This window comes from Branchiostoma floridae, chromosome 8 (genome assembly GCF_000003815.2).
Source record: "Branchiostoma floridae strain S238N-H82 chromosome 8, Bfl_VNyyK, whole genome shotgun sequence".
Lineage (NCBI taxonomy): Eukaryota > Metazoa > Chordata > Leptocardii > Amphioxiformes > Branchiostomatidae > Branchiostoma > Branchiostoma floridae.
Window position 1 is genome coordinate 7,377,745 of NC_049986.1, and position 23,413 is coordinate 7,401,157.

At 39.9% G+C, this 23,413-nt stretch overlaps 2 protein-coding genes and 2 long non-coding RNA genes across 4 annotated transcripts in view; 2 read left to right on the top strand and 2 right to left on the bottom strand.

Annotated features, from left to right (window-relative positions):
• Positions 1-23,413, top strand: part of LOC118420677 (tudor domain-containing protein 5-like) — a 45,411-nt gene that overhangs the window by 9,778 nt on the left and 12,220 nt on the right. The window contains exons 9-19 of the mRNA XM_035827571.1: positions 122-237; positions 4,718-4,823; positions 5,235-5,335; positions 5,787-5,995; positions 7,362-7,509; positions 8,735-8,796; positions 20,122-20,191; positions 20,723-20,815; positions 21,154-21,282; positions 21,804-22,011; positions 22,577-22,736. Of these exons, the coding sequence (XP_035683464.1) occupies positions 122-237; positions 4,718-4,823; positions 5,235-5,335; positions 5,787-5,995; positions 7,362-7,509; positions 8,735-8,796; positions 20,122-20,191; positions 20,723-20,815; positions 21,154-21,282; positions 21,804-22,011; positions 22,577-22,736 (1,402 nt within the window). The remainder of the gene's footprint in view (positions 1-121; positions 238-4,717; positions 4,824-5,234; positions 5,336-5,786; positions 5,996-7,361; positions 7,510-8,734; positions 8,797-20,121; positions 20,192-20,722; positions 20,816-21,153; positions 21,283-21,803; positions 22,012-22,576; positions 22,737-23,413) is intronic.
• Positions 9,137-19,680, bottom strand: LOC118420682 (2-oxoisovalerate dehydrogenase subunit alpha, mitochondrial-like). Its single transcript, XM_035827579.1, has 9 exons — positions 19,516-19,680; positions 18,346-18,528; positions 16,901-17,096; positions 16,305-16,466; positions 11,910-12,054; positions 11,410-11,471; positions 10,945-11,086; positions 10,359-10,527; positions 9,137-9,702 (listed from the first exon to the last, which is right to left on the bottom strand). Exons 1-9 carry the CDS (start codon positions 19,651-19,653, stop codon positions 9,523-9,525), a joined length of 1,377 nt encoding a protein of 458 aa, XP_035683472.1. The 5' UTR covers positions 19,654-19,680; the 3' UTR covers positions 9,137-9,522.
• LOC118420688 lies at positions 12,061-15,037 on the top strand. The gene is made up of 2 exons (XR_004831778.1): positions 12,061-13,035; positions 14,070-15,037. It is a non-coding gene; the product is annotated as an uncharacterized LOC118420688 (long non-coding RNA).
• On the bottom strand, positions 14,871-16,298 carry LOC118420689. The gene is made up of 2 exons (XR_004831779.1): positions 15,633-16,298; positions 14,871-15,521 (listed from the first exon to the last, which is right to left on the bottom strand). It is a non-coding gene; the product is annotated as an uncharacterized LOC118420689 (long non-coding RNA).

Consider the following 23,413-nt stretch of genomic DNA (forward strand, 5'->3'; position numbering starts at 1 on the left):
GACTTTAACGTGTAGATAGATGATGTAATAAGGGAAAAGTTGGCAGTTTGGCAAAATGTCAAATTTTCTGTGTGTCACATTTTCTTCTGTTTTCCATACTTGATATTGTTCTTGATGACAGAGGAGAAGGTGATAGCACCAGTTGCCAGTCCCCCCTCCCTGGAGATGTTGATCGTACAAGTCTTACTGAAACATCCGGAAGGCATCAAGAGTAAACAGTTCCCTGAGGTATTCAAGGTAGGGCTCACGCATTTGTTGTGTTATTCTTTTACATTCTGTGAATGTGCAATTTCAAGTACCATTTTTCCTTGAAGCTTCAGTGAGTAAGAATAAGCTATTTCACAGTTTCAAGTACACATGTGCATGTGGACTTGAAGGTCAAAGTTTAAGGCCCCTATGAGCTGTAAGTTAATTTTTCAATTAGAGAGGAAAAGATGTTTTGTAGTTTGTTTGACACATCTTTAGTACAGTAGTAACACAAAGGAAACACACGTTTACAGTATCATGATTTTGCAGTGAAAACCACAAAGGTATTTATGTCAAACTTTACTATAGGTAACTAGAGTTCCACGAACACATACCTTTGCCAAATAAACCAGGTTTGTTATGTAGAATGATGTCTGTAGACAAATGCGTTACTCATTTCATTTTCTTCATAATTATATGCTTGGAGTTTATAAAATTTCGGCATTGATTATGCAAATTAGATCCCAAGTTACAATTAATTGATATCAAATTGTATCAAGCATAACTTAAGCTATCAGCATACCAAAAATCATGATGATCCTTTGATCCATTCTTTGATCAAGTCTTTAAATACACCTCTTACTCTCTTCCCTCTTTCTCAGTTACATATGTGACAACTTTGATGAAAGTACTATAATGGAATGCAGTGGATTTATAAACTTTTCCTCATCAATTATGCAAATTAGCTGTTAATTTGCATAATAAGTATCACATTATATAAGTCTTCACTTAGGCTATCTACATGCCAAAAATCATGACGATCCGTCAACACGTTCACATTTTCTCATTAATTATGCAAATGAGATCATCATTTGCATGATAAATATGTATTGCCATTTCTCTCCTCTCAGCTACATATGTGACAAGTTTCAAAGTCCTATCATGGAATGTAGTGGATTTATAAAATGTCCTCATTAATTATGCAAATTATCTGTTGATTTGCATAATTGGTATCTCGTTATGTAGGTCTTCACTTGCGCTACCTACATACCAAAAAACATGATGATCCGTCAACATGTTCAAATTTTCTCATTAATTATGCAAATGAGGCCATCATTTGCATAATTGATATCTATTGACATTTCTCTCCTTCCCAGCTACATATGTGACAAGTTTGAAAGTCCTATCATGGAATGCAGTGGATTTATAAACTTTCCTCATTAATTATGCAAATTAGCTGTTGATTTACATAATTAGTATTCAATTATGTAAGTCAACACTCATTCTATCTACATACCAAAAATCATGAAGATCCGTCAACACGTTGCAGAGTTATTCTCGTCCAAAGTTTGAAAGGAAACCGGCGCCTGCAGTACCAAAAAAGCCGCTAGGGGGCCCAAACTCACAGCACATACTCTCTGCCCCGTGGGCTATCTACCACCCATAAATCATGACCACAGCTTGTCCAGAACACGAGATATAAAAAATTGAGTTTCCGCTGCAGTACCTTAGCAAGCCGCTAGGGGGCCCATTATCGAACTTGACCTTCGTTATCCCGAACCCTACCCACCTACCAAATATTATTGGGATTCATCCAAGACTTCTTGAGTTATGCTGTTAACACACACACACACAGACTCACAAGCCCAAAACATAACCTTAGCCATTCTGGCAAAGGTAACTAGAGTTCCACAAACACATACCTTTTGCCAAATAAACCAGGTTTGTTATGTATGAGTTGGTTTATAAAATTTCGGCATTGATTATGCAAATTAGCTCCCAAGTTACAATTACTGTAAGTTCATTTATGTTCGCGAGCACTTAATTTCGCGAGTTTGAGCAAATCGGGAGTTCGCGAGATCTTTGAGTTCGCAAGCGGGTGTTTCAATTATTTTTCGAAAGTTACGATCCGGTAGCGAGTGCCCCCCTCCCACCCACATCGCAACACTAGTCATGCCGTCAAAGGCGGCAATAGGCCTTTAATACAGTTCATAGTTCCCCTTCAAACAATGTCTTAAGTTGGTGTACTCAATAAAAAAAATGTGTTTCTACCGAGCCACTGTCTCATTGCTGAGCTCATTTCGGCCGTGATTTGACGACAGCGCACGGAACGCAACAGGGCCAATGACCTCTGTTATGTCGCAATCACATTTGCCGCATAGGCTGACGGGATACCCACGCCAAACAAGCGACGCGGGCGCCATTTTGAAATATTTTCGGCGTAAAAGACGACGCTAAGTTTTAAACTTTCAGCGTAATTTGTGGACACAAATTGTACACAAGAAGGTGAAGAGTTTATCTCTCCCATATTTACTGCAGTTCTAACTCAGAATTATGAAACGAACGTCTTTTTTTCGGCATGTAAGCGGGGTTTTGCTTGCCACGTTTTTAGTCGTGAAAATTTCCCCGCTATTATAATTTGCTGTGATTCCATAGCTATTATAATTTGCTGTGATTCCATAGCCATTACTTGTATTTTTAAAGACCAGTACTACTCAGTTTTATTTTTTGTTTTGTTTGTAACTTGTAGAAATCTAGTTAAACTTGGATAATGTACTAAGTAAATTGTTATCGCAGCCATGTCACGGCGTATACGTAAGTTTTGTTAGTAAACAAAGCCGACATGTTTCTTTTTCCTCCGGTCGCCAGTGGCACATTTCTATACAATAATGACTCCATGTATCGTATAAGTGTTGAATCAACTTTTATTTCGGTTTGAAAAGAATAAATAGTCTGTTATCAATTGAGTCTTGTCATTGGTATAACTATCATAGTAGACACGTAGTTTCGGAGACTGGATCTTTTTTTTGGACGGATGGTGTGGGGAGGGGGCGATGTTAAACATGCATGTTCGCGAGTAGATGACTTCGCGAAGCAGAGGTCTCAGCGAAATACGCGAACTTAAAAATCTCGCGAACTTAAATGAACTTACAGTAATTGATATCAAATTGTATCAAGCATAACTTAAGCTATCAGCATACCAAAAATCATGATGATCCTTTGATCCATTCTTGACTTATTCTCTTTCAAAGTCTTTAAATACACCCCTTACTCTCTTCCCTCTATCTCAGTTACATATGTGACAACTTTGATGCAAGTACTAAAATGGAATGCAGTGGATTTATAAACTTTTCCTCATCAATTATGCAAATTAGCTGTTAATTTGCATAATAAGTATCACATTATATAAGTCTTCACTTAGGCTATCTACATGCCAAAAATCATGACGATCCGTCAACACGTTCACATTTTCTCATTTATTATGCAAATGAGATCATCATTTGCATGATAAATATGTATTGACATTTCTCTCTTTCTCAGCTACATATGTGACAAGTTTTAAAGTCCTATCATGGAACGTAGTGAATTTATAAAATATCCTCATTAATTATGCAAATTAGCTGTTGATTTGCATAATTGGTATCTCATTATGTTTGTCTTCACTTACGCTACCTACATACCAAAAAACATGATGATCCGTCAACATCTTCATATTTTCTCATTAATTATGCAAATGAGGCCATCATTTGCATAATTGATATCTATCGACATTTCTCTCCTTCCCAGCTACATATGTGACAAGTTTGAAAGTCCTATCATGGAATGCAGTGGATTTATAAATTTTCCTCATTAATTATGCAAATTAGCTGTTGATTTGCATAATTAGTATACCATTATGTAAGTCATCACTCATTCTATCTACATACCAAAAATCATGACGATCCGTCAACACGTTGTAGAGTTATTCTCGTCCAAAGTTTGAAAGGAAACCGGCGCCTGCAGTTCCAAAAAAGCCGCTAGGGGGCCCAAACTCACAGCACTTACTCTCTGCCTCGAGGGCTATCTACCACTCAAAAATCATGATCACAGCATGTCCAGAACAGGAGATATCAAAAATTGAGTTTCTGCTGCAGTACCTTAGCAAGCCGCTAGGGGGCCCATTATCGAACTTGACCTTCGTTTTCCCGACCCCTACCCACCTACCAAATATTATCGGGATTCATCCAAGACTTCTTGAGTTATGCTGTTAACACACACACACACAGACACACACACAGACTCACAAGCCCAAAACATAACCTTAGCCATTCTGGCAAAGGTAATAAATGGGGAGGGCTTTCAACTTTGACCTTTAAATCCACAATGCATCATACTGCAGATGCATGTATGACACTCAGAACTGGCTTATCCTCACGTACTGAAAATGACAAAAGAAAGTTGTCTCTCTCTTTGATATGTTGTCCTAAAACTAATGTCCTAAAATGTTGTCCAAGTTTCTTGTAAGGCCTACGTCACATTTCCAAACCAGGTCCCAGCCGGGTAGCTTTCTGGAACAAAAAGTTTTTATGTGTACATTTCTATTTTTTCACGTTTCCACAAACAGCCTGACTGGGCCCCGGTCAAATGTGACATTAGCCTAACTGGGAACTCATTTCAAATGTTTGTATACAGACATCACAGGTAATCTGGACGAACTTGGGCATTAGAATGTGATTGTGAGGACTTCTTTGCTCCCATTTTTTTTCCACAGACCCAAACTGGACGTACCCTACCTGTGCAAGAGCGAGGATACAGGAGTACAGAGACTCTACTCCTGGACATGGAAGATTACGTCAGGATGGTTTATAAGGGAGCAGGTTATAATCCTTCCATACTTAGTTGAAAAGGCAACATTTTTGCAAAAATGCAGAATGTTTTCCCTCTAGCCATGTGTCAAGCTACTTGCATACAATACTATAGCATAAGGCTCTCCCCAAAGTGCTGTGTGCGAGTCAAATAAAGACTTGGGTCCTGAGTAGCCTGACATGGTAGCCAGCCCAGGTAGACAGCCCAGGTAGCCAAGCTTGGTGCACAGCCCAGCCTTTTCTGTAAACCCTTTCTGCTATGAGGAAGAGAGAAAAAGAACACAAAAACGATGTTTTCTCGTTCGTGAAAATATAATGCCCACACTTCTTTTTCCCACACTTTATTTACCACTCCAGTAATTTACATGTATTTTCCAAGAAAGACATTGGAGTGATTTCTTTTCCCGCCAACTTTTCACACAGGAACTGTGATGCTGTATGCTAGAGAAGGTGCACTGAAAAAACTACAACCACAAGAGAAACCAGTAGTAAAGGAAGAGGTTCAAGAACAACCAAAGCCTCGGGTGAGACAAATATCTTACAGCAACTTCATAGGTTTTCTTGTACATTTTTTATTTCTTTTCTGGTCAGTTTCTGTGCTTACAAGAAGGAGGAAGCTTGTATGGAAACTGTAAATTGAGGATAGGTATAAGTTTAAGCCTTTTCCAGCATATGACTTTTTTTTTAAATAGGGCAAGAACATGGTCATTTCCACTGGATTAAGCCAACTTTTCACTGGCCCAAGATTTCAAAACATTCCACCTATTTCTTGCCATGTTTCCATCAAGAAATGCGTTTAAATGTATGTAATATATATGAGTGGCAGATCTAGAACTATGCAATGAATGAACACCATCGGAACTTTTATCAGGCAAGCAATCAATGACATACAATGATATGGACTGGCCCAATTAGCACTACAGTTGGACTAACACCATTGGACCTTTGTCAAACTTTTTCCCCATTTGTTTGTAGGTTAAGAGAGATGACCACGAGGGCATCCCCATTGACGCAGTAGGAAGTGGGGTGTTCTACCCACAGTTACCCCTCCCCGAGCCCACAGCGGAAGAGCCCCTGTACATAGAGGTGTACATCTGTAACGTTGTGGATCCGGGAAACTTCCATGTGCAGTTCCGAGGGCAGCAGACAGCCGACGCACTGGAGGATTTGATGGACAGACTGGAGTAGGTGTCAGAAGTCACTGTCATAACACTTGATTGGGGCTGTGTGCCTAAATAACCGTACCTGTGCCGTACCTCTAAAATTGTTCAGGTACAGGTCTGGACCTAAACATCTGTGTACCTGTACCTGTATCTAAACAAACTAAATCACTATTTAACATCACTTTTGGAGACTAAAGATAAGTAAATTCCATATCAAAGATGACAATTGTGATAATCGTGCGGTTAAAAATTACGAAAACTTTTGAAGTTCAGATATCTAAATCCTCATACTATTAAGATGACAGTCTCACTAAAAAAGACAGTTGACAACATTTATAACTTACAGATAATTGATCAAACTTCTTTAGGTATAGGTTAAGGTCCGAACCTTTACCTGAACCAGTGTACCTGTACCTGTACCTAAAATATCTTTAGGTACACAGCTCTACAATTGATATTGTACTTGTTGCCTTTGGTTTCTTTTTATCTCCATGGAAAATGGAGATATAGTTTTGGCCTTATCTGTCTGTGTTTCTGGATTTTTGTATTTAGCATGAATCAAGAACCCCTGGATGGATTACAATGATATTTAGCATGTAGGTAGGTGGTGGGAAGTCAAGGCCAATTTAGGGCCCCCTGGTATGTGACCTTGGTACTGAAGCAGAACTTCTTCTTTTTTTTTCAATATCATTTTATCTTGACGCGCTATGGTCTTGATTTGTTGGTGGCTGATAGCTTGTTTTTCAGTGTTTTACGATATTCAACAGGTTTTCTAAAATTCACTTGTCCTATCGGGCAAGCACATAAAAAATTTATCTGCCCAAATCAACTTTTCCCTTGCTCGAAATTTAAAGTACATTTTTCTGTATATTTTCACTTCCAGCAATGGAATCATTCTATTACTGGCTCCATTTTTCTGTGTTGAACATTGCTTGATGCTATGACTGTGCAAATATCTGACTTGCACGATTAGACAAGTTGGGTAAGACAAGCACTTGTCCAATCAGCACTTTCTCTTGCCCAACCCTGGTATTATTACAGATAACTACATGTGGTGCTTCCTTCCTTTCTCCAGGAAAGTTTATTGCAGTGATGAGGGGAAGAGGTATAAGATGAGGCCAGACCTGATCGCCATGGGGCAGGCCTGTGTGGCCATGTTTCTACTGTAAATATTTCAGGATTTACAGTATTATTACAGATAACTACATGTGGTACTTCCTTACTTTCTCCAGGAAAGTTTATTGCAGTGATGAAGGGAAGAGGTATAAGATGAGACCAGACCTGATCGCCATGGGGCAGGCCTGTGTGGCCATGTTTCTACTGTAAATATTTTGAGATTTACTGTATTATTACAGATAACTACATGTGGTACTTCCTAATTTTCCAGGAAGGTTTATTGCAGTGATGAAGGGAAGAGGTACAAGATGAGACCAGACCTGATCGCCATGGGGCAGGCCTGCGTGGCCATGTTTCCTGAGGATGAGAACTGGCACAGAGCCATGATCACCGCCATACCCAGCCTGGACTTCGTAACGGTATGTGAGGATATTAGTATATTACGAGGGGCGTGCAATAAGTAATGGTCCTGACCCACTTCCAGTTGTCTGATCTAAATGAAATTTTGTATGTGGAATAATTCATATCTCTATGGGTTATGTTGCAAAAGACAGCTCTGAACTAATTGTGGTTTCTGATTTACTGGTGTTTGAACTTAGTCAGGTGCGAAATGGACCAGGTGTGAAATGGAACCAGTTGAGTGTTGCGCAGTGATCCGGTTTTTGTATTTGAAAGGACGCACACCAAAGAAGACTTTTGATGAAATAAATGAAACTTATGGTGATGATGCCCCATCATATGACCTTGTAAAACGCTGGCATCCTGAATTCAAACGTGGCTGGAAGTCTGTGGAAACAGCTCCCAGACCTGGTCGTCCCTCTTGTGCCATTGATGAGGCATCAGTTGGAGGACCAACCTGGGGTGTCCTACAAAATCGGTGTCCAGAGCTGCATCAAACGATGGGAGAAATGCATAACTCTGGGTGGTTCCTATGAAGAGAAAGACTAATAACTGTGCCAAGTTTCATTAATCTCCTGCTATGGGAAATGGGTCAGGACCATTACTAATTGCACGCCCCTCGTATAAGTCTGGTTGGTACTCAAACTGCACATTGTGATCTTGTGGTCTCATACCATAATTAGAATGAATGTTGATACACACACCTTCTATGCCCGCAAATTATATCTGGAGATGTTTTGCTGTCTATTGTATTTGTAAGCAAGCACACTCCGTTGTTAGGCAATAAAAAAATTTTCATCCAAATCTAACCGACGAAACAATTTGTATCGCATTTCAAAATGCAACCGGACACTATCCCCTAGAGGTCCTCTTGAGCCGACAGTAGTCAGGACAAAAAAAATCATAAATGTCCCACAATCGCTCGGGTCACAAAATTTTCATGCATGATCAGCCATGCCTGTAATACACAAGCTTTCATCTCAATTGCTGTTCATTTCTGTTTGGATTGATTTAAGGGAATTTATGATCTACCTAAAAGCATGATTTTGATACCCAATCATTTTGGGGGCTCGGACTCTTTTAGACTATACACTCAGAGTAATACAGGAATGAGACCTCAAGATCTGAATGAAAATGTTGAGTTGTCAGTTTTCCACATGCAAATCTAATTAATGGCAGCCAATAGCAAACACTCACTCACTCAGTGTCTGATTGAAGAACTGACAGGAAACCTGTCCCCTGCAGGTGTCATATGTTGACTATGGGACGATAGCAAGTGTGCCCAAGAGCGCCCTCCGCATGCTGAAGTAAGTACTGCATTCAGTTCATTTGTTACATTGTGTATAATCATTGTATGTCAAAACATTGGGTGATGATGTTCTTTGAAAGCAGGGTGGGACAAGTTTTGTAAAATTCACTTGTCATATTGGCAAGTGCATAAGAAAGTTACTTGCCCAAACCAACTTCTCACTTGCCCAAAATTCAAATGTCGCATGTTTCTCAGGGATAGAGTTTATTTACAAACATAATAAAAACTAAAAGAGTATTTTGGAGGCATTTATCCATTCTTTGAAGGTGCCAAGACCACTGTAGTCAGTTGAATCTCATAGCGTCTTGGATGCTTCCCAAAATATGTTCTTGAGACTGTTACTCTTAGCTCAATGGTTTATTTTCACCATGATAAATACATAAGACAACCCTGAGTGCGTAAATCTTAACAGCTTTTGGCTTCTCAATTGTCTGCCATTCCTCAGAAATATTAGAAACAATCCAAGCTAGCATTTGTCTCTTCATATTCAACAGTTGGCACTTACAATGTATAATATTTCACCATTTAAATTGTCAGTGGCAGCTATGACACTGTGAATCCAGAGCCAATCCCCCTTCCAACCGCATAAGTAGTTAAGCCCATCTTTTATACTCAGACACATAAGATTTGGAGTATGCAGAGGATGTCATCCATAAAATTAACCTGCTGTGGCCTAGTAATCAGTAACAGTAAGATGTCTTGGTATCTAAGATAACAGCTCCTTTCACTTCTCCTCCGTGAAGATGTCAGTGGTTGGGTATTGTTCCTTGTTTTGCCGTATGTGGTGCAGCATGTGCTGAGTCTGTTTGACTAGGTGTGGTTCCATGGTGTCGTACACATCAGTCAGCAGGTCAGACAGTGGTGGTTTCTTCCTCACCTCTCCCACACGGAAAGCCTCCATCACCTAAAACAGTAAAAACAGTATACTTGAAGTTGTAAAAAAAAATGATAAATGGTAACTGGTAGCTTTTAGTAAAGAATGCTTGCAGCTTGCAGATATGCAAAGAATAGGCTTAACAAGTCATACAGTATAATATACCAACTGCTGTAGTGCCTTCTATTGCGTGAAACTGTTATCTTACACCAAAGGGCAGTTACGCTGACTGTACTGATACAGAGATAGCTAGCAGGTGTAGGTATTCTATTTATTTAGATATGTACATCACTTTTATATGAACTTAAGATTGTGATTATTACACTTTGTAGATATAAACTAGGTAACATTTTAATGTCTCTGGTTTGGTTGGTTTGGTCTCTATAGAAAATCGTTTGAATAGTCTTGAATCAATAGAAAATCATTTAAATGTTCAGTGAGTTTGGCAAATTATATCTTTTCCTAGCCTAAAATCATAGGGCTTCATTTTTGTCTTATTTCACTATGGATTTTTGATATCCTTACCTTACTGCTTCTTAGCATTCAGTTTGTATCAGAAAGAGTGACAATTGAACACACAGTGCTACCAGTGGGCTAGCCTTCTGTTGTGTAGTATTATCAGTGCTTGCACAGTTGTGTGGCTCCAGGGCTAAACACCATATGCTGTGGGGAGGATTCATCCTGACCTGTTGTTTAGCGGCCTCCCTATAGTCAGCCTCTTGTTCTGTGTCCCACCACCCCTGGTTTATCAGGTAGCGCTGGAGTCTGGTGATGGGGCTGTTACCACGGTAATGGTTCACCTCGTCATGGGTCCTGTACGCAGAACTGTCGTCACTCGTACTGTGGTCACCAATCCTACAGGGACAGAGATGCACTGTTTGTTTATTTTGCACATAAAGAACAATAACAACAAAGTAGTGAAAAGTAAATAAAAGTGCTGGAGGAGGGGAGAACATGAATTTAAAGGAATTTTAAGATACAAATTCTAGATTGATATGTTGGTCTAATACATTTAGAAATAGCTTTTTGAAATTTTGTATAACCACTTCTCAAATGCTCAAAATAATGTGTTATAAATTTGCAGTAGAACAAACAAAAATAGTTTGACATTTTTTTAATCACACAAATAGAGAACTCAAAATAGATTTTTGGCAAAGTAGAATTGAGACTGAGTGTAAAAGTATCCCATACTCTGTTCTGTGTATTTTCTATTTCAGAAAGACACTGTTAAGTGTATTTTCTATTTCAGAAAGACACGGTTAGTGTTCTTGCCTGTATGTCATGGCCTCTATCAGCACAGGCCTGTTCTCAGTCACACACATCTCTCGAGCTGCCTTAGTCACGTTGTACACGGCGAATGTGTCGTTCCCATCCACACGGATGGTAGCCATGCCATATCCACTGCCTCTGGAGGCTTGAGGATCAAAACGTGATCAAGATAAAGTATCTTCAACCAACCAGACAAATTTTACACGTTAAGTTGTCTAAATTACTGCTATAGCAATGAATGGGCTAGTAGAATTCAAAAATATATTGTGCTCCCCCCCCCTCAACCTATGTAGACATGGGTACTCCAACGAGAGCATTTTCTACTTCACTTACATTTCCATTGTTGCTTTCACATGCTTTTAGACACTTATAAAAGATAAAGCGCATTTTGTATGCAGATACATGTAATACTTAAATAGGAGAACACCTATAACAGTTAGTATATGTATGATACAATTTGCTGCTCACCTATTCCATCACCCCTGTACTGTTCTGTAGTTGGTGTCGAGATGGCATAGCCATTGTTACGACTGTAAAAACACAAACACACAATGATAGACTTATATAGTATAAAGCATTTGACTTTTGAGGAAACAGCATTTAGACAGTCAAGTGAAAATTACTTTTGTATCGTTGTATTTAAGCCCTTGTCTTACTTGGCCCATAGATCCCAGTACATTTTTGTAGTTTTTATATTTGGATTGAACAGTGGCCTGTAGATGGCAGTACATTTACATTCTCAAATTTGTTTCAAATTCTGAGTGAACAGTGTACATGTTTCAAAAGTAAATTTATCTGCATGTTAGACCTTCAGAACTTAAGTATGCTCAGAATATTTCTCAACTTGTCAAATTGACTTAAGTACACATGTTGAAATACTCTGATTTTTTAATTTTGCAACTTTGAAGGGTTGTCAAACAGAATAGCATCGGTTGATACCAGAGCAGTAATGATGTTGTCAGCATTACCAGAAGAAAATGACCGGACAGTCCAGGGTAGCAGCAAAGTTGAAAGCAGCGTGTGCGTCTCCCTCACTAGCAGCTCCGTCCCCAAAGTAGCACACCACACACAGGCCTGTCCCTGCTCTCTTCAGGGCATAGGCAGCACCAGCAGCTAGGAACAGGAGTGAAAACAATGCAATTTTTTGGATATAGGAGAATTCTTTTACACAACAAGGTAATACTCACTCTTGCTTACATTTTGAGAGAAGCAAAAACGTTGAGCGAGAAGAATAACTCCAGTTATAGCTCTTTGACTTGACTTTGATTATTCAGATTGTAAACTGAGGAAGGCATATGAGAGACATTGAAACGTAAGCAAGAGTGAGTATTGAATGATTGTGTAAAAAAATTCTGCTATAATATTAGGTATTCCAACGCTACCGCGAAAACGTCCTGCCGCATGGCGATCGGTAAATTTCTTACCATCTTCCCACCCTCGCGGCACAAAAACTATTCACTCCTAGAGGCATATTTACCCATAAAAATAAAGCATATAAGTTTCTCTTTCGTGTGATATGTTTGTTTGGTCTGTTAAATGTCCAAAATGCCAAAAATTTGCCGATGAAAACGGCGCGCCGTGCGCCTTTCGGCCGGGGTTGGAAAACACGGGCCCAAAACCTCCCCCCTCCCCCAGCTCGCTACGCTGCGTTCACGGCACTTGCGCATCGCCGTCTTAGACCGCAGCAGAATGAAAGTAGTGTCATTGCAAAGAGCAGATTACGAGCTTTAAAATGATACCGGTGACAGTTGTCAACTTTTATTTTTTGCCGGTAAAAATTCCACTTGAAGTGATTGATCGATGTTTAATTGTAAAAATCTCCGCAAAAATTTTATTTTTGCCGGTTGTCACCCCTGTCCAAATGACGACAAAAAAATAGGCTACGTTTTGATGTAATCGGCATGTCTATTGCATGCACGCCGGCGGATCGCGGAGCTTGTTTTCCTGGCGAGGTCGGCCCTAGCGCCCTGTGTTTGGCCGGCCGCGCGATCCTGACGCGCCGAAGTTCGGCCGCGCGCCTCTTACAAATAGAAGTTATGTGACTGAAGCGGCACAAACAGATCCTTTTCGACGCTATAGAGCAGGAATTTTCAGGTAAAATACTTTGATGAATTTTTAGTGTCTGTAAATTGTTGGTTTGTTTTGGGATGGAGTACTTTTGTGTCCTCAAGGAAGAAAATGTTTTATTTGTTTTGACCATTTTTTGTTGTCTATAGACAATGCTAGCAATGCAAAATCATGTCTTTATCCATGTTTTTAAGTCATGAGACAATGTAAAACATTACAGTTTTAGATTTGTTAATCATTCTATTTCTTTCTTTCTTGTTATGTGAAATTGGCCTTGTGAATCATAATTTTTCTTGCCTTGTTCCAAGTTCAAAATACCATGGTGTATTTTTTTTACTTGTTGAACTTGAGGCAACCGTGGCCCCCGGTTAGGGGTCAGCCGGGGAACCTATGCCCAAATTTTTCAAAATAAATAATTTATGGTATTTTCAATATCGTTAGTATTTGTGTGAATCATTTCTTGCCTTGTTCCAAGTTCAAAATACCATGGTGTATTTTTTTACTTGTTGAACTTGAGGCAACCGTGGCCCCCGGTTAGGGGTCAGCCGGGGAACCTATGCCCATTTTTTTTAAAAATCAAAATAAATAACGACATTTTCAATATGATTATTTGTGTGAATCATTTCTTGCCTTGTTCCAAGTCCAAAATACCATGGTGTATTTTTTTTACTTGTTGAACTTGAGGCAACCGTGGCCCCCGGTTAGGGGTCAGCCGGGGAACCTATGCCCAATTTTTTTCAAAATAAGAAATCAATGGTATTTTCAATGTCATTGTTATTATTCGTCAAATCATTTCTTGCCTCGTTCCGAGTTCAAAATACCAAGTGTATTTTTTCACTTGTGTGGCCACCTGTTCTAAGGTCAGCCGGGGAAGCTATGCCCAATTAAAAAAGATACTTATGGCATTTTCATTTTCATTGTGAAGTAAGTTTGTTACCAGATTGTTCAGGCTAGTGCCATGTGGCATTTTGTTTGACTTTGCACGTCTGGATTATTTTGTTAAGTTAAGATCATAAATATGCAGTACTTACCTGCAATATTATATTCTTGTCAGTCTACAGTTTGGTAATGGCGACCTCCAAGACAAGCCCACATGGTACCCAGGTTCAGTCGTAGAAGATGGTGTAGAAGCAAATTGACACTTACTGACTTACCTTCTTCCATCCGGTTTTGGGAATTTATCTAATCTTAATCTATTTAAACTTCAAATCTTCTTGATGTATTATATAGAATTCAGTTACATGCATGTGTCAGTCTGATTCTTTCTTTATAACCACTTTATTACATCATACAAAAGAACTGTAACTACAAATCACCGTACTAGTAGTGATGGTGTGGTACTTGGGTAGGACGTCTTCGCCACAGAAAGATGACCATCATCGTTCATCACCATGGCAGACACAATAATAAAACTAAAAGTTTAATTGTTTATTAGGAGGAATATTCTATCTAATCCCAGATGTGGCTGATAAAAGACTAGCAGAGAAAAAACTTGAAGAATGTAGGTTTTAGTACCAATAAGTAGAGCGAGATACGCATGTATTGGATGGTGTAGGACAAATGTAAAGTTGACAAGTTAACTAGTTGTGCTGCCAATTTAACTAAATAAAAGTGTTAAGTTTGTTAAGAAAGCACAGAACAGTTAGTGCCACAGGAAATGATAAGTAGGCCTGTTTTTTTGTGCAAAACTTTGTGTACTTTCTATGATACAGGTGATAATTACTGATTATAAGAATTATCGGGAAGTAACACATCCAAATTCCAAGAAATCTAACTATGTACATTTACAGAAAATAGCCTGTGACCTTGAAAAATGTTTACATTGTCATGATAAATTCAGTGTTTACATTGTCTATCTATCACTCTTCTTCTTATAGTACTAACATCTGTCATGTATTGTGCAAGTGTGAACTTATGCTAATGATGCAGTGTAACATTGTGCCTCATCAAATAATGCGAGATGTTCATGCAATCTTACCTTTGACCTTGACCAAGTTGACCTTCTTATTAAAGAAGTTACCATTGTTGACATTCTGTGGATGTGGCATTCTTTGGTAATAGAAAATAACATAATGCTGTACATTGTAAAAGTATTTTAAGTATGGTACTCGGTCTAGTACAGTGCACCGTATAGTATACTCACCCGCAAAATACCATAGAACGCAATCAAAAATGCGTGTATATATACCAAAATTTACTCATTTTCTTATGAAGTACAGATAACATGACTGTTATTGTGTGAAAGAACACCACTGGGTGCTGTTTTATGTGAAATATTGGAAGACATGGTCATTCCTGTCAAGAGATAGAAGTGTGTAAAGTTTGGAGGAATTTTCCTTCCCCAGGGGTCAAAGGTCACGCTGCCACCTGAGTAATTTGTTGCAAAATGCATACTTTGACCCTGTGTAAAAACATAATAAAAAGATATTAATGTCTGGAATCCTGTAGAATATTTCTATGTAGTGCATATTACAAGTAAATAAGATAAAATAAGCTTTTCAGCCTTCACTTACCTTTTTATCACCCCTTAAAAAAGCTATTTTGTTAATTTTCGTAATTTATCGCGCGGCCGGCCATTTCAGAGGGCAGATTAAGATAAAATAAGCTTTTCAGCCTTCACTTACCTTTTTATCACCCCTTAAAAAAGCTATTTTGTTAATTTTCGTAATTTATCGCGCGGCCGGCCATTTCAGAGGGCAGATTTTGGAAACTTCAAGAAGCCATATCTCAGCAACCGCTTAAGATATTTGCTTCATTTAAAAAGCATTTTAATTCTCTTTATTAGCTCTTTCAGAAACAGTAAAAACTAATATTGTATTGTACTTTTGAAATTTTGGTTGGAATACCTAATAATATTCTACCAACTTGATGAAATTATTTTGGGGAATGGAATTTTTCTTTTTGATTGTTTTGGACAAAAAGACTGAAAGGGATTTATAAAGATGGAAAAGGTTATACAGTGTGTGGAGTAAAAATGGATTTTTTCTTCTGAGTTTGCCATTATTTTGGGTAACATGTCAACAAACAGGGAAACAAGGACGTTTTATACAAAATGTATGCTATTCCTGTACACAAAGTAAAGCTTTCACCAACAAGTTTTTTTATCATTGTCAAACCTGATAGAATAAATCATTGTGATGTGTATGTACATTTGTATCTTACAAAATGTCCTAACATATTTTCTAATTTTTTTTTTCAAAATCAAAATGACCAAAATGTGAATTCACTCTTACCAAGCTAAAGCATGTTACAGTAGACATACCGCTAAGAGAAATATGTGTTGAATGTTATTTTACCATGTGGCATCTGTGTAGCCAGTGGGGAGGAGTAGGTAGCAAAGTTGTGTTCTTTAGATCCAAAGTTGACAGGAAAAGCTCTGCCTTTGTTGTAGTCCAGGTCATTACTGAAGCACTGGTTCATGAAGTCATCTAGGGTGTAGCCTCGCCAAAGAAAAACACCTGTGAGAGACCATGATATAGATCAAACACCTGTAAGAAACCAGGGTGTGGATAAAACACCTGTAAGAGACCAGGGTATTGCTATAACACCTGTAAGAGACCAGGGTATTGCTATAACACCAGTAAGAGACCAGGGTATGGATAAAACACCTATAAGAGACCATGGTATACCTAAAACACGTGTGTAAGAGATAAAACACCAGTACGACACAATAGTATAGTATGAAAAAATTCTGCTAGAATTAAACTTTGTCAAAATCTTACTACATTTTTTTGTAACCCTTGAATCGTCTACTTGAATTGCACTTGAATCATCTACAAGATGTTGTCACTCACTGAGTCAGTCTGACTTGTATCTGCTCTCTTATTGGTCAAAATGCTTTTTTGACTGACAGATGGATAGGTCTATTCTTGTGGTTGCACACTTCTCCCACCTGCTTCTCGGTACTGTCCGAATGCCATATCCTGGGGGTCCAGAGCAGCAGCACTGCCTATGTGTGTGCCTTCCTCCCCGTAGTTAGTCATGTAGAAGGAGATCCTCCCCTGGCGCTGGGCATTGTACAGGATCCCATCCATGGTACTCAGCATCACCATCTTCCTGTACATCTCCAACACTGTGTCTTTGGACAGCTACAGCAAGCAAGAAGCACATTTTTATAGTCACAATGATGTTAATTGAGTTTAGTATGGACCTACTAGTAGCTATCTATGGAAGTGCAGGGGAAATTCTGGCTTTAGTATCTGCTGACTGGCCGAATAGAGGTTTAGAAACTTAAATTTGCGGCTCCAGATGTCTTCCTGAGGGATGACTGCAGTGGTGCGATAGATGTAGGTTAGCTGAGGAATGAGTCCACTCAACTATATATCTGGCTTTAGTATCTGATATTGTGAACATGGTATGATTACCCTTTTTGAGTGGCAGGTAGCTTATGAACTAGAGGGCTAGGGAATGAGTTGTGTCGGTGTGGGCCCCCCTAGCAGCTTTTCTTGTAATTGCAGGCTTGTGTGAAGAAATGTGTTCATTGTATAAAAGTTTTCTGTTACTTGCTCTGTAGGTACATCTATGATATAATTTTTCGTTCTGGTTTTTGATCTGTAAGGCTAGCACCTACAAATAAATTGTAACTTGTGTTGATAGCTTTTTACGTAATCTTGTTCAAAAAGAAATGCCAGTGAAAATATTCCGTCCTTAGAAATTGTGTGTAATGTTTACCTGTGGGTCCTGACTAGGCTTGAGTACCCTGCCCTCCCCATCCATGACTCTATAGACAGGAGTGTCATGTTTACCTGTGGGTCCTGACTAGACTTCAGTATCCTGCCCTCCCCATCCATGACTCTATAGACAGGAGTGTCATGTTTACCTGTGGGTCCTCACTAGACTTCAGTATCCTGCCCTCCCCGTCCATGACTCTATAGACAGGAGTGTCATGTTTACCTGTGGGTCCTGACTAGACTTCAGTATCCTGCCCTCCCCGTCCATGACTCTATAGACAGGAGTGTCATGTTTACCTGTGGGTCCTCACTAGACTTGAGTATCCTGCCCTCCCCATCCATGACTCTATAGACAGGAGTGTCATGTTTACCTGTGGGTCCTCACTAGACTTCAGTATCCTGCCCTCCCCGTCCATGACTCTATAGACAGGAGTGTCATGTTTACCTGTGGGTCCTGACTAGACTTCAGTATCCTGCCCTCCCCGTCCATGACTCTATAGACAGGAGTGTCATGTTTACCTGTGGGTCCTCACTAGACTTCAGTATCCTGCCCTCCCCGTCCATGACTCTATAGACAGGAGTGTCATGTTTACCTGTGGGTCCTCACTAGACTTCAGTATCCTGCCTTCCCCATCCATGACTCTATAGACAGGAGTGTCATGTTTACCTGTGGGTCCTCACTAGACTTCAGTATCCTGCCCTCCCCATCCATGACTCTATAGACAGGAATGCCTGGAGCCCCTTCAGGCAGGTGGAAGTCCATATTCAGGGTGAACTCTGCCTTGGTGGACCCTGGAAATTGTGGACGTTCCTCCTCCAGATCCAAGCCCTGTGTACTGGCATACTGGCACTATGGAATGGAACAGTAAATGTCAATACGAAATGTTCAGATTTCATCAATTATTCCTCCGTCATCACTTTACTAATCATACGTTATTGTGTATTCTTGGAAAGCTTATTTATTACTTGTACAGTACAATGATACCCAATTTGTCATGATCCTACTTTCAAAGGCCAAATAGCAGAGCTGTCTATGCAAGTAATGTAATTCTTGAATTGTTAACAGTACCGTAACTCAATTTTAGTGACTTTTGCGGTCAACCAATGAAATTGAATCATCGCAGTCATTTGATTACTGTGCAGAAGTCAGCTAGAAGTATGGGACCACAGCTAAAATTGAATTCCTTGAAATCCCTTTCCCCGAACTGCTAAAATTACTAACTCAGCAACTGCAATATAAATGGATTTACAGTAAGTTATAAAACAAGAGTGCCGAAATTCCCCTGCCAACATTGTCTGATGTTAGCATAATGTATTTGCATGAGAAAGGGTCACTTATAAGCCACTTATCTCTGGTAGGCACGATTGTGATTTGAAAGCCCAGTGCACCAGGATATATATTACTTTTCAAAACATTAGGACATCCATGTACAGAATCTGATGCAATATCATTCTCTGAATGTGAAGTCTGATACTTTTGTCATCTTCTAGATGCAGAAGTAAATCCTTGAAAATTGACAGGTAGTGTAACTCAATTCCCAAGAGAGGGGGTGTCTTAGCATTGGTGCTGCACAATAGACTGCTAGTAGTTTTCAAAGGAGATCTTAATGTCCTATTCATTTTCCTTTGGCTACAATTAGTATGAAACAGAACATGCAATGTCTGTTGCAGTTACCCAGATCTTGATAGATTCATTGCACCACTATTTTACAGATAAGCCTAAAATTAGTAAGGCAACAGATCTGTAAGCATCTGTTTACCAAGGAGGTGTTTACAAACAACATGAAAGAAGTCACTAGAAAATCAGTCTTTTACAGAGTTGAGTGCTCATACTTACCTTTTGGTGTCTTAAAGGAAGTCCAGTGCAGGCAAGAGAAGGAAATTTGGGGCTGTTTTTATTGCACACATGCCTCAAACCTTGGAAGATAGCCGCAGAGCCTCTTGCCACGGCCATGCTGGCAGCCTTGCCTCCCATTCATTATCTGACCTCTGACCTCCTGTCCTGGTGTCATCTTACAGGTTCATCCAGGAGTCAGTGGGACAAACCATTGTCTCAGCCTGTAGGGCAATTTTGTGTTCTGTAAATGCATTTAAGTTAGTGGAGATTTAGACACTGTTCACACTTTAAGAAAAAGGCAGATTAAGCACCAATCTGGATCATAATTTTGTAATCCGATTTAAAACATGCATTTACACTCATTTTCAGACAATTCAATTAATTGCCCACAGTCCAAACTGATTGCGATACTTTGACTTCTGGTTCTTTACTTTCATACGACATTGTTCATAGGTTTGGCAAACCCACTCTCAATCATCATCATGATCATACAGATATTAAATATTGCAGTCTTGACAAGTTGCCATTAATTAACAGTTTCCACTATCAGACAAAATCGACTTATACTTTTTATGAGAAGTAACATGTGATAATTGTGTTCCCCAGGGCAGAGTTTTTGCACCTCCCTATTCAAGCTGTGAATGCCAGACTAGCCAACATCCAGCCCAACTCACTGGTTAGTGAACACTTTTTACTAGTTTCTGGTTCCTTTCCTCCAAAATAACCTCAGTAGAAAGGTAAGACTAAGAGTGACACTTTGATCGCTGCAATTCGGATCTTGTGATGGATGATTAAACACTGGTGTTTCTTGAATTAAACACCAATGTTTGATGAAATTCTATGTGTTACGGTGTCATAACCAATACAAAATGGGGCCTTCTGATTGGTCGACATCACCTGGCTATATGATTAATATACAACATAAATCAACAACTGTGTAAACTCTCTGTCTGAAGTGTGAGACATTTCAGGTAGCATCCACTGTCTTTCACCTGTCATGAGAATGATTTCAGTTACAAATTTACTTGATTGTAATTTACATGGCAGGCACGAATTAAGTAGTTTACAGATCTTAAAATTGATATTTCAATGTGTTAACTACTAGCTATAAAACTGAGTGAGTGAGAGTGAGTAATCATGAGTTTTCCTCATACATTTTGTACTTTCAATAACTTGAAACAATGTTGCTTGACGTACTGTTTTGCAGGAAAATCAGTGGACCAGCGCTGCTCGGGACAGGTTGTTGAGTCTGACCAGAGACAAACCATTAGTAGCACTGGTCACCCAGGTGGACATCCAGGTAGGTGTTCCTTTTTTATCTTGACTTGTGACAGCTTGATACAGGGACACATTTTGTCACATGTTGTTCAGGGTTGGACATTAAAAGTCCACTAGCCTGATTGTCCCGGGCAAGTGAAGGTGCCAATCAGGCAAAGAGAAAGGGAAAGAGAGAGGGAAAGATTTATTCAAAAGTTTATGTATTAGAGACTCTGAGTACAAGTTTGCCTTCCTGTACAGAGTGCCCCATGTAGAAGAACCGTCTTGTCTGGGTATAAGTCTTTGGTTTTGATAGTCTTGACTGTTTTTTTTACTTCTTACCATGTTGACACCGTTGTGCATGTGCTGTGTTTACCACAGGGCCGAAAGTTGTCCCTATGTCCGTGTGACACAACCACAGACCAGGACATCCATATCAATGACACACTAGTGAGTGAGGGACATGCCATCTTGTCTCCTGATGTCGACCTATGGTCCACTTCCGCAGACGTAAGTACTGTAACAGTAAGTTGTAGTAGTAGGCATCCGTCCATCTCGAAAGATGATGGTAGTATCTGGATTAAGGTGGTTAACAGCGTCTTCTAGATCTGTTGCTTTGTTGGCCAATCCTCGTGTGGCAGGTGCGGCCACACTTTGAGCACACGAAACTATAGAGTTCTGATTCATAAGTACAGTAAGTAAGGCCTAAAAAAGGCCTTTTCTGTTCAAACCTTGCAAAAATTTGGAACCCAACTGTCCTTGGCTTACAGCTATAGGGCAAACTGTTTCATATTAAACTATTTCAAGTTTTCTTATACCCAGTTTGTATGTCTATGTAGCTATGTATAATAGAAATCGTGAAATCCTGCATTTAAGTAGAAAAGGAGAAATGCTTCAAACAAATGGGGAAATGGGGAAACGCTTTGTACTGCCAAACAATATTCAACTAGCATTGTAACAAGGTGTGATGTTGAAGGTATTACTGCATTATCCGATTAAATGGTTTCATTTTGTTAATTTTGTTCATGCAGGCCGCAAACACTAAGTTGACTTCAGCTGGAGCATCACAGTCTGTCAATCAAAACTCTGATGTGCCTGTATCCACCAATCAGGAGACAGGAGGAGTTGCCCAGCTTCAGGACCTACAGGATGTTGTAATGCCTGGCATGATTGGCTCCATCTATCCCAGCCTCTTCCCTACCTTCCCTGATCTGTCTCATGGACCATTCGGCCAATCAGGTATGTACATGTATGGTAATGGTGTATGTATGTATGTACTATTGCAATATCAAAGCTTGTTGCACTCAAATGCACTGTGCTCCCGAGGGGCAACCAGTGCTTTGAAAACTTAGACTGTCAGACACAGATATCAGTCGTAGATAGGGGTACTTTTAGTTATCATTTTGTTTGTTTTTGTTTTTATCTAACCAAAAGTCAGGAATATTTTCCACATAATTGTATATAACTTATTATATATACAGATATGTAATGACATACCCAGCCATTCCTTGGAAAAAACTGGAAACTAGTGCAGATACTGCTTGGTATACATGCACTGCTGGACACTGCAGGGGTTCGGACACTACATAGCCACTGGTGTGCAGACACTTCTTTGAATACGGACACTACTGTGGGTACAGAACCTGCTGGCGTATACCCCTACTTGCGGTACGGACACTATAGAGGCACTGACAGTGCTGGGGGTTCAGACACTACAGCAAGGGACACACTTCATTTTTGTTGTTCAGTGATCACCGTCTAGTGGAAAGGGGTCTAAATTAGTCTCTTTCCGTCTTGTGTCCAGCTCCCCTGGACATGTCGTGTCCGTCTGACCGTCGGGAGGCGGCAGGTGAGGACCAGCCTGGTCCTGGCCAGGAGGATGCCCTGTTCATGCAGCAGGTGAGCCAGGAACTGGACATGGAGGAACCACAGGAGGAACCACCCAAGCCTAGGCACATCAAACAGTAAGTACAGCCAAGCCTAGGCACCTCAAACAGTAAGTATAGCCAAGCCTAGGCACATCAAACAGTAAGTACAGCCAAGCCTAGGCACATCAAACAGTAAGTACAGCTAAGCCTAGGCACATCAAACAGTGAGTGCAGCCAAGCCTAGGCACATCAAACAGTAAGTACAGTCAAGCCTAGGCACATCAAACAGTAAGTACAGTCAAGTCTAGGCACATCAAACAGTAAGTACAGCCAAGCCTATGCACATCAAACAGTAAGTACAGCCAAGCCTAGGCACATCAAACAGTAAGTACAGCCAAGCCTAGGCACATCAAACAGTAAGTACAGCTAAGCCTAGGCACATCAAACAGTGAGTGCAGCCAAGTGTAGGAACATCAAACAGTAAGTGCAGCACCGAGAAGGAGAGAGGTGCCGAAAATGATTGATATTGCCATGCGCAATGTTGGTAAATTCAGCGACAAAGACTTGCGCTCTAATATTCAAGGCACGCATACCTTCTGCTACGGCCAAAATGATCCTGTCGGGAACTCCAAATCCTCGCAAACTACGATTTTAAAACTTGGCTAAGGTTGACATACGGCCACCGTATGGTCGCAATAGACAGTGTTTCTGTATCTACGGGACCGGATATCGTGTGGCTGTGGTCGCGTTGGACAAGTGGCCACTACGGACTA